This window comes from Cricetulus griseus, chromosome 4 (genome assembly GCF_003668045.3).
Source record: "Cricetulus griseus strain 17A/GY chromosome 4, alternate assembly CriGri-PICRH-1.0, whole genome shotgun sequence".
NCBI classification, from domain to species: Eukaryota; Metazoa; Chordata; class Mammalia; order Rodentia; family Cricetidae; genus Cricetulus; species Cricetulus griseus.
In genome coordinates, this window is record NC_048597.1 from 122,415,942 (window position 1) to 122,427,484 (window position 11,543).

At 44.9% G+C, this 11,543-nt stretch overlaps 1 protein-coding gene across 2 annotated transcripts in view; it reads right to left on the bottom strand.

Annotated features, from left to right (window-relative positions):
* Cfap300 (cilia and flagella associated protein 300) overlaps positions 1-11,052 on the bottom strand; it is a 20,479-nt gene extending 9,427 nt beyond the window's left edge. For both annotated transcript variants that reach the window (XM_027415164.2, XM_027415162.2), the window contains exons 1-3: positions 10,831-11,052; positions 10,627-10,708; positions 6,450-6,525 (exon numbers count right to left, since the gene is read on the bottom strand). In XM_027415164.2, the coding sequence (XP_027270965.1) occupies positions 6,450-6,525; positions 10,627-10,708; positions 10,831-10,940 (268 nt within the window). In that variant the 5' untranslated portion in view covers positions 10,941-11,052. The remainder of the gene's footprint in view (positions 1-6,449; positions 6,526-10,626; positions 10,709-10,830) is intronic.
* Between the last annotated feature and the right edge of the window lie 491 nt (positions 11,053-11,543).

An 11,543-nucleotide genomic window follows, 5' to 3' on the forward strand; every position in this document is an offset into this window, starting at 1 on the left:
GTTGGTTTTAAGGGGTGCAGATATTGCTACCTGAACCCAGGGTCCTGCACATGCTACAGCTGAGTTCTGCCTACAGGCCCCACTGCTGTATTGCTAGCCTGAGAAATGCCAGGGCTTAAAAGTAATCCTGGCAATTGTTTGCACTTCCTGTTTTGACTGTCCACTCGGTCATGCTGGAACCTGTCACTGCACACCGTGATCCTGGACATGGGGACCAGAAGGATGCCCGAAGCCAGGAATGGTGTGTTTCAATGACTGTGCTCCTGAGAGAAGCTCAATCCTTTTAGGGAGCAGATAAGCTAAAAAGCCTACAGACTATGATGGGACAGCTCTGGACACTCCTGAAGACCAAAGCGTAGTGCAGAGAGCTGGCAGTTCCATAAAATTGTCTGGTGAGCACCACATGGGAGAAGAGTGTGTGTGTGTGTGTGTGTGTGTGTGTGTGTGTGTGTGTGTGTGTGTGTGTGTGTGTTGTGTGTGTGTGTGTGTTGTGTGTGTGTTGAGACAGTCTTTGTAAACCAGGATGGTCCTGTGTGTGTGTGTGTGTGTGTGTGTGTGTGTGTGTGTGTGTGTGTGTGTGTGTGTGTGTTGAGACAGTCTTTGTAAACCAGGATGGTCCTGAACTGGAAATGCCCTGCATCTACCCCACCCAGTGAAGGAACTACTGGTGTGCACTCCTACCTGGCTAGCGTGCCATTTATTAAGCTTGACTTACTAAATTAAATTCAAACCACTCTAAGTTGTGAAAACAGCATCTGTTATCGACTGATATATATTATTTCCAAGTACACAGGCTTAACCCAGTGTAACTGAATTCTGAGCTGGGGCAGCTACAAAATAACTAAGAGCAGATGAGGTCATCAGAGGCCACTGGACTTCCAGCAACACCACTCAGCCAACAGGATTTTGTCCCTAGTTCCTACATTCAGTTTCATCACCGGCAAAATACTATTCATTCCACTTCAAAAGATTCCAAATTTGAACTCATTCAGGTTCAAAGTTTCATGTACACTTAATACAAAGTAAGACTGAGGTACAGTTCATTCTGGGGTAGAATTCCTCTCTATGTAAACCTGGTACATCAAATATATGCTTCTAAAATACACTGGAGGGCCAGGCAGTGGTGGTATATCCTTTAATTCCAGCACTCAGCAGGAAGAGGCAGGAGGATCTCTGAGTTCAAGGCCAGCCTGGTCTACAAATTGAGAAACCAAAAATAAAGTACACCGATGTGATGAACATGGGACAGCCCATTCCCACTCCCAAACCAGAGAAACAATTATTAGAGACTGTGTGGTAGTTTCCCAGCAAGGCTAACTGAGAAGATGCAGACTCCTTGTACTCTTAGACTCAAGGATAACGCTTTTTGCTTTATTATATTCTGCCTTCTGGACCCACTGGGACAGTGTCTGAAAACTCCCTGCTGGGGGAGAGCCCTTCAGGCACCAGGTGAACCAACTGCTAAGGTTTCTGGGGTTAACCTAGCCCCAAGCTCTGTCTGTACTGGCGGCCCTGTCTCTGAGAATAAGCTTAGAGGCTGTCTGGTCTGGAAAAATGATCTCTGAGTGGCCTCTTTTTAAAAAGATTTGCTGTGAGGTATTTGTATACTGTGTGAAGGTGTATTGCTGCGATTGGTGTGCTAAAAAGCTGAATGGCCAATGGCTAGGCAGGAGGCATAGATGGAATTTCTCGGCAGAGAGAGGAAGTAGGGGGAGGAATTGGTGTGGGAGAGAGATGAGAAATGGCGAGGAGACATGGAGGAAGCAGGATGGGTGGCATATGACAGAACGTCAATAAATAAAAATGGGTTAAGTTATAAGAGCTAGTTAAAATCGAGCCTAAGCTAAGGTCAAGCTTTCATAATAAATAAGACCCCATGTCATTATTTGGGAGCTGGCTGGTGGGACAGCCAAAGACTCTTTACAAAGATGATGTTTTAAAATGTGTGCGTGTGTGCATGTGAGTGTAGGTGCCCTCAGAGGCTAGATGTGTCAGAACTCCTGATATGAATGGCCTAACATGGGTGCTGGAAACTGAACTCCGGACTTCTGAAAGAGCAGTACAAGCTCTTGGCTGCTTAGCCATCTCCCCAGCCCTAATTCACCTTTTGGGTCTTTCCTTAACAAACAGCTCATGTTGGCAGCTGAGAAGCTCTATGGCCCAGCCCCTAGAAGCTAAGAAGTCCAGGAGCCCTTTAGTATCAGCCAGCAGCATCTCCACTGATACCATCCCATTCTACTTTTGGTTTCTGCTGAAATGACTGATTAAATCCATGAGTCATGCCCTGATCTCTTTATCAGATGGTTTTCCTACCATATCCTTGGTGTTCTCTTCAGAACAGGGTTTCTTGTTTCTCAATCTAGCAAGGCCATAAACCTTCAGTTCAGTCCTCTTGCAGTCCCTTCTTGTTTAACTATGTCTTCTTCTCAGGCTGCAGACAGCTCAGGTGGTAGACTACCTCCTAGCATTCAAGAAGCCTGGGTTCAATACCCAGCACTGCATAGAGTGGGTGTGGTGGTGCAGGCCTATTACCCCAGCACTCCAGAGACTGAGGCAGGAGGACTGCTTTGAGTTCAAAGTCTGATTACATACAGAGTCTCAACAACCTGGGCTGTTGAGAAACACAAAAGCTGCTTTTTTGTTGTTATTGTTGTTTATAAATACTCCAAATGAAAACTGAACCGAAGACTTCAGTATACCAGAAAAATAATAACAAAAAACCTGCAGAAAATGAGAGGAGAGCAAGGCAAGCTGGTGGAAGAGCATTGGCAACATACACAAAATTCCTCTCAAAAAATATGAGTGCTGGGCTGGAGAGAAGGCTGGTGGCTAAGAACACCTGCTGCTCTTCCAGATCTCAGCATCTGGTCGGTCAGGCATCTCAGTGCCTGTAACTCTAGCTCCAGGGATCCAACACCCTTTTCTTTTCTCTGTGGGCATCTGTATATAGAAGTGCACATCCAAACATGTACACATAAATAAAAAATAAATCTTAAAAAACAAACCCAAGTGGAGTGTTTCTAATTGCAGAGTACTTCTACTGTGACCCATCAAGCACACATGGCATTTCAGAAGCTCTGTGTGGCGCTTTACTCCAAACGGAGAGTAAGGTCTGCAAGATGGCTCAGAGGGGAAAAGGACTCAATGGGGTCAGGACCTGAGTTCAATCCCTGGGACCTACATGGTGTGGAAGGAGAACCAACTCCTGCAAACTGTCTTCTGACCTACACACACACACACACACACACACACACACAAATGTAATTTTAAAATTCAACAGCAAAGGCTCAGGACACCTTGGTAGAGGACGTGGACTGATGCCAGGGCTGGAGGATGGGCAGAGCACTGTGAATTGCTGCCCTCTGGACAGAACAGGACTGCTGCACTCAACTCCCAACAGCTGTGGTCACCTGCACAGCACCATGCTGGCTACAGTTTCCACAGGGATGGGGGTGGGGGGAGAGCTAACAAGGACCTGACCTTAATGAGGAGTTACTGGCAGCCAGGGAGAATCCTCCTTTTGGGGGAGTGGCCTCTGGTACGCCATGGATGCTCCAGGGGATGCCCCCAGACTCATGCACAACTGGACAGCACAACTGGGTCTGCAGTGTTAGCTTAAAAAAAAAAAAAGCCAGGTGGTGGTGGCACACAATCATAATGGCAGGTGGATCTCTGTGAGTTCAAGGCCAACCTGTTCTACAGAGAGACTTCCAGGTCAGCCAGGGCATAGAGAAATGCTGTTTTGAAAACAAACAAAAAACCCAAAATACATTAAAAAAGAAATTAAATCATTGTGGTGGTTTAAAAGAAAATGGCCCCTACAGGGAGTTACACTAGTAGGAGGTGTGGCCTTGTTGGAGTAGGTACAACCCTCCTTGGAGGAAGTGTGTCATTGTGGTAGAGGGCTTTGAGGTCTCATTTATGCTCAAGAAACACTCAGTGAAACAGACCACTTCCTGTTTCTTGTGCAAGATATAGAACTCTCAGCTACCTCTCCAGCACGTCTGCCTGCATGCCCACATATTCCCAGCCACCAAGCTTCCTGCCATGATGATAATGGACTAAACCTCTGAACTGTAAGCTGCCACCTCCATTAAATGTTTTTCCTTATGAGAGATGCCATGGCCAAGGTGTCTCTTCATAGCAATAGAAACCTTAACTAAGACAATCATAAAAAATAAAAACAACAACAACAATAACAACAACAACAACAACAACAAAAAAAAAAACCCAAAAAATTTCGAACAAAACTTAGGACCAAGTCAGCACCTACTCTGCAATGTCTATGCCGAGATGCGGGAGACTGCATGCACTCCTGTGAACCTCCCTTTCTTTTTAAAAGACTGGCCAAAGTTGTTATGAACATTTTAGAGATCCTGGTTATTCTCTCTTGAAAAATCCAAGTTGGCAAGTGTACGAGCTTAGAAACTGAGTCTAATTTTGTACATCGTCTACAGATCAGGCTCTACCAGCTCTCCGCTCCGAGAAGTTGGCAGCAGTCTTTGGCCAAAAGCAATAAAATCTGACCTGCTGAGTCTAACAGGAACCGTTTTGTAATTTTGTTCTTGCCTAATACTCTCAAAAAGTTACTTTGTCTTACGCTTCTTAGAATACCATGAAGACAGACTTTGTTTAACTAAGACCCCCTCTCTTAAACAAAACATCTAATTTCTAAGTAATTTGCATTGTCTTGTGCACATATTGGTATTACAGGTCTTTTTCTAAGAGGAATGGTGTTACCTGTTCCATGGTTGAGACCTCAAACTTGAATTTAAAATATATTTAAAATTTATGTTGGTTTTCAAAACAGTCTTTGGGGGAGATGATGGCTCAGGTGGCAAAAGTGCTGGACATGCAAGCTTGATGGCTCAGTTTGGAAGAACCAATTCCTGAAAGTTGTCTTCTGGCCTCCATATGGCATGCTTGCACCAGTGCGTGCACATACACTCTCTCTTTCTCACTCTTCCTCCCCCATCTCTCTCACACACACCAAATAAATAGAATTTCCCAGGTATATTTTAGTGTATTGTTAAACTGTCATCCAAAGAAAGGTCCCCCTTTAAGAAGTCATTTCTCTATGATTTGTTATTATTATATATATAAAAAAAATCCCAAGGCAGCCAATTCCCATCAAAACCTCATGCTCATGCAAGCTGCAGCTGTACTTTGCCCAGGCACCCCTCCTCCCATCAATGGACCCTATCCTGAACCCTCCCCTGTGTGTAGAACTGACAATCTCTCCCTCTACACACCCTCACTTCTATAGGAAAACCTGTAACACACTATTACAGTCTTTCTTTCACTTACTCTTTCAAGATTTTTAATTATACACCTGTGTATATGTCTATTTGGGGGTGTGTGCATGTGTGCCCAGGTACCATGGAGACTACAGGTCCTGGACCCCCTGGAGCTGGAGTCATAGGCTGTGATGCTGTATGTGGATACTGGGAAGTGAACTCAGGTCCTCCAGAAGGGCACTATGTCTCTTAACTGTTGAACTGAACCATCTCTCTAGCCCCTCTTTTCTTCCCTTTCCTTTCATCCCATCCGTCTTCCTTTTTTTATTCCTAATGGTTTTATTATTATTTTAAGTCAGGATCTCATATTGCCTGGGGTGGCCTCCATTTGCCAAGCCATGTACTAGAGATGGTCTCAAACTTCTGATCTTCCCATCTCTACCTCCCCAGTACTGGGATTATAGGTTGTGCTTCTATACCTGGCTTTATGTGATTGTCTTAGTCAGGGTTTCTATTGCTGTGAAGACACCATGACCATGGCAAGTCTTATAAAGGGAAACATCTAACTGTGGCGACGGTTTACAGATTCAGGGGTTTAGCCCATTATCACCACGGCAGGAAGCATGGCAGCTGGCAGTATGGCAGTGTGCGGGCAGACAATAGGAAGTGAACTATCTCACTGGGCATGGCTTGAGCATACATGAGACCTCAAAGCCTGCCTCCACAGAGACACACTTCCTCCAATAAGACCATGCCAACTTCAACAAGGCCACACCTCCTAGTAGTGCCACTCCCTTTGAGGGCCATTTTCTTTCAAAACACCACAGTGATGCTGGGGACTGAACTACCCAGACCTTTTCGTATCACTCAACAGACTGAGCTCTATCTCCAGCAAGCCTCTCTTAATGTACCAATGAATTCCACCAGTGCCCCTTTCTTCTTAAGTATCTCAATGTGACTTGAATTTAGCAGAGTAAATGGAAGGATGTATATTTTCAAACTACTAAGAGAAAATTACTCTGATGTGCCATGCCAGGATGAGAGCAAGAGATTTCCAGAACAGAGATGCAGAGCAGGCCTGACACAGTTGGTCTCACATTATCATGAAGGTCTTAATTTCTATTTTAGTGACACAAATCACTAGTGATAATTGCTGAGGCAAAATTTTATTAAAATAGTTAACTTGGAAATATAAAAGTTAGTTTTCTTTACCTAATGTGATCCACTGTCCAGAAGAATCTGAGAGTAACTGCAAATTTGGAATAACATTTGGGTCGGTGAAAAAAGCCTAAAACACAAATTGCAAGGGAACATGTTAGAAAGCTTATTATAAATAAAATTAACTTCTGAAACAAAATTAATAAAACATCATCTAATCCAAAGTAAGAGAAGCTTGGCTTTAGTTACTTTTTTTGTTTTTTGTTTTTTTCCTCTAAGGTACTGGGCATCAAACCCAGGACTTTGTCTACACTGAGCAATTGCTCTACTCCTGAGTTATTTCCCCAGCCCTTGATTTTTTTGACAGGATCTCATTATATAGCTCAGGCTGGCTTTGAATTTGCTATATAGACCAAGTTTTCCTATAAATCTCAGTTCTTGGGTCTCAACAATGTGTGCTAGGATCATAAGTATGAGCCCCTATGTTCGGCTTGAAGGACTTTGTGCTTTGTCTTTTTGAGACAGGATCTCATATATCCAGGCTAGCCTTGTACTCACTTGTAACTCACTATATAACCAAGGTTAACTTTAAACTTCTGAGGTCCCCCTTCTATCTTTGAAGTGTTAGGTAAGATGTGTAAACCAAACTGGCTAGAAGAACTCTCTCTCTCTCTCTCTCTCTCTCTCTCTCTCTCTCTCTCTCTCTCTCTTTCGGTTTTTTTTTTTTGAGACAGGGTTTCTCTGTGTAGCTTTGGAGTCTGTCCTGGCACTTGCTCTCGCTCTGCAGACCAGGTTGGCCTTGAACTCACAGAGATCCACCTGCCTCTACCTCTGCCTCCCAGGTTCTGGGATTAAAGGCATGAGCCACCACTGTCTGGCTGGCTGGAAGAACTTTAAAATCAAGAAAAAGGTTAATGAATTTTTAAACAAAATGAAATCAAGGGACAGTGAGATGGTCCAGAGGATAAAATGGTACAAGACTTATGATCCAAGTTCAATCCCAGGTTCCATGTGGAAGAAAGGAAGTGACTCCCAAAGTTGTCTTTCAACTTCCACATGTGCACTGTGGCATAAGCTCATCCATGCACATGAACACACACACACACACACACACACACACACACACACACACACCAAAACAAAACCTGCTAGGGTCGGTGGGATGCTGCCAAGGCCTATGTTCTGCCCTGAGATGTACACAGGAGCATGTGCAGGGCTCCAGCAAACGCTGCAAAATAAAAACCTTGTCACTGTGTACATGGAAAACTCTTTATCTGGCACACACCACTAGGGTGAGGCTCTGAGCACTGTATGTTGATCTGACTGTGCTCTCTTAAGACCCTAAAGTGAGACTTTCCAGCCAACAATCTAGAGGACAGCCACCTGGATGCACCTTGTGACTAATGCTGTGTGCCGAATGCTACACTCATTCTCATCATTTACTCTCCGTCTTCTATGTGTTTAACAGTACAATCAGCTACTCCAGTCAACTACATCAAAAACCTGGGGTTTGACCAACACGTTCCTCTCTCCCTATCTCACCATCTTATTAGTCCTTATGCCTCCCTCATAAGTACTTCCTCTGAGTCATTTTTAGGGTTAGTCTAAAACGAGGACCTCCTTAAAAACTGTCCAAAAGGCAGCCATGCTCATCACCAGACACCAGTGCAGAAACTGAGCACCTTCTGAAGGTGTTATCCAATTTAGTTTCAGTAATTCCAGACTATGCAGAGCAATCGACCTTTCACACAACTGCTAAACTGACATCAATGTTTTAATTAACTGTTCTTGGAAAATACGGTTTCACACCCAGTGTGGTGGCTTGCACCTTTAATCCCATCACACACTGATGCAAACACACAAGGTTTAATGTTAATCTACAAGCCTTGGCAGGGACCCTGTCCAGCAAACTGGCACAGCAGCTGCAGGAAAGGGTGCCTGGCCTCAACTGTAAGGGGTTTATAAAGGAAAAAAACAAAAGCTGGGTGGTAAGTGCCTTGCCTGTTCAGGATTGGGTAAGAGCAAGTGACCTTTGGATTCACTGACGTGGGGGCTAGGGGAATTTCAAAATTGTTACGAACAGTTGCCACAAGGACAGTTGTGGGCAAGAAGATGTTATTTACCAAAATTAGCCATTGTCTGACCACCCAGATAGGATCACTTTGACCCAGGTGGGCACAGTTTGGGTGCTCCTTGGAACTGTTTATGGTTCCTTGGCTGGAGCTGAATCAGCCTTGTGCCACACAGGGAATTTCTCAAGGTGGCTTTTTCTGAGGATGGAGTTAACTCCGTTCTCTCCAGTTTACCTTGCTCCTACACCAACACTTCCTGGATGTCCAGAATCCAGAAACTGGATGGCTCAGAGACCTACGGTAGAGCCAAGCAGTACTATATAATAAAATGATTCCTAACAATATTCTGCTATACTCATAGACTGATGCTAAGCCCAAGAGACATCAGAGAGGCTTCCTCCAGCAGCTGATGGGAGCAGATTCAGTGACCCACAGCCAAACTTTAGGTGACTTAGGGAAGCCTATGGAAGATAGGGAGGAAGGACTGTAGGCTCCAGAGGGATTGAGGACACCATAAGAAAATCCACAGAAACAACTAACCTGGGCTCATAGGGGCCCACAGAGACTGTACCAACAACTGGGGAGCCTGAATGGGACTGATTTAGGTCCTCTTCATTTTTGTTACAGTTGTGTACTTTGACCTTGTGAGATCCATTAGTGTGTGTGTGGGGTGGGTATGGGGTGTGTGTCTGACTCTTTTGCCTGCTCTTGGGACCCTTTTCTTCCTACCAGGTTGCCTCCATACAGCCTTGCTGTGAGGGTTTGTGTCCAGTCTTACTGCATCTTGTTATGCCATGTTCAATTGATATCCCTGGGAGGCCTGTGGAGCAATGGATCTTGGGAAGAGGGGAGGTTGAGGGGTGGGAGGAGGGAGGGGATACTGTGCTCAAGATGCATTATATGGGAGAAGAATAAGAAAAAATAGTTGAGGGCCTATACTGGTTAATTATTAAAATCTGACCATGAATAAATGAAGACATGCAATAATACTACAGTGGTATTATAACCCCATCACAGTTAAAGAGAAATGGACCAATGTAGCTCAAAATTCATGTCCTTCCTTCAACCTCAGAAAGAAGGTCACTGCTTATATTAATGTTATTCTGATGTAGGATGGGTTCCTAACTCAGTACAGCTGCTGTCTTTAGGAGAGATCAAGTCATGACAAGGACTATGGGAAGCTGGCCAGCCAGGGCCAGGAGTAGGGGTGGATTCCCCTCTGTAGGTATCAGCACAGCGAACTACTTTTGATCTTCAGAATTAGGAGGCAACCTCTCTTTACTATTGGCAGTGTACAAAACGACCTATGCTATTTGCTGGCATTCCTGGAACACTCTTCAAAGATCATCTTTTGATTCATTTCTATCTCTAGTTATTGAGAAGTGCCTAGCACACACTGGGCCTTCAGAAAGTGTCAGAGTCAACAAATTACATGCCAACTATAAGCTAAACTAAAGGCAATGCTCAGAAGACAGGGGCAGAGAATGAATGTCTTTTCCCAAACCTAACAATATGAGACAACACTGAAAACAGTGGCGCTCAGTTTTAAATCTTTGAATGAGCTTTGCCTTCCTTAAAAACTTCCCCTCTAGCTACAGCCTTTTTCCAAACAGGCCATTGCTCAAAACCTTTGAGAGGAAGTCCTGTTGGGCATTGTGTTAGAACTTGAGGCCCACTTCTCTGGATGAATGTGATTTTCAGAAACCAGAAGTATTTGGAGTTAAACCTCATAAAGTAAGCAACAAAGCCGGGTAACAGTATTTCAAAAAGATGTACTTGCAAACAAACAAAAAAGAATACCCCTCACAATTTTCAGTCATAATCAGTAACACGGGATGCTGAGGGGGGATGACTGTCACGCTCAAGACCATCATGAATCTCACAGTGAGACTGTCTAAAAACATGCCACAATTATAAAGTTATCTAAGATACAATCCCAAAGGTGGGTAAAAGATACTATTTGCAAGGCGGTCGTGGTAGCACTTGGGAGGCAGAGGCAAGAGGATCCAGGTGCGTGCCCGGCCAGCCTAGTCTACAGAATGAGACTTTTTCTCAAAAAAGCTCCCTAAGAAACAAAAGAAAATCCAACTTGCACTCTTTATTAGTCCATGAACACGTCATGGAGTGTTCCCAACATCAGAAGAGACCCCTATACCAACCATGACAAAATCATCCTTCTGGTAGGGCTGGAACGTCTGGTCGAAGCTGAATGCCTGCGCCTGGATTCTGCCCAGCATGGACCTGGCAGAGAGTGAGAGAGAGAGAGTCAGTGGGCAGAGGCGGGAGTTTGGGAGCAGAGTGTGGAGCCTGCAGCACAGAGCGGCTCCCGGGACCCCGAGCCCGCGGCGTCCCTCGCCCCTCACCACTGGCGGAGCCGGCTGGTGACCTCCCGGGTGTTCAGGGATGAGAAGGTTCTCTGAGGCAGGAATCTGAAGTAGAAGCCGCCTAGACTTCCCGGCTCCCCAGCCGCCATGCTGCTCGTGGACCCAGGAAAGCAGTAGCCGTTTCCATAGAAGCAGGAGTTTCACCACGCTCAGGGGGCGGGGCGCAGCTCAAGGGGCGGGGTCTGGAGGAGGAGCCCAGATTCGGCCTGGCTGTTAGGAGATGGAGAAAAGTTGCTGGTCACTCTGTGTGACAGGAACTCTTAGTTACTCTGCACCGGCCAATGACTTAATACCAAAGTCTCAAGCTGACAATTTCCTAAGTGTAAAGACGCTTTGCAGGAAGAAAACGTCTAATTAGGTTGCTTTGATTGTATTTGACTGTAACTGGACTGGAGTTACAGTCAATTGTGAGCTGCCATGTGGATGCTGGAAATCCCTGTTGCTTGCAAGAACAGAAAGTGCTCTTAACTGCTGAACCATCTCTCTAGCCCCTCATAAATATTTTCATAAAGGAAACAGGAAGTTTTATTACAAGGTATAAGTACAGACTGTCGTAATTAGGGTTTATATTGCTGCAATGAAACACCATGGCAAGTTGGGGAGGAAAGGGTTTATTTGACTTACACTTCCACATCACTGTTCATCATTGAAGAAGTCAGGGCAGGAACTTAAACACACCAGAAACCAGAGAT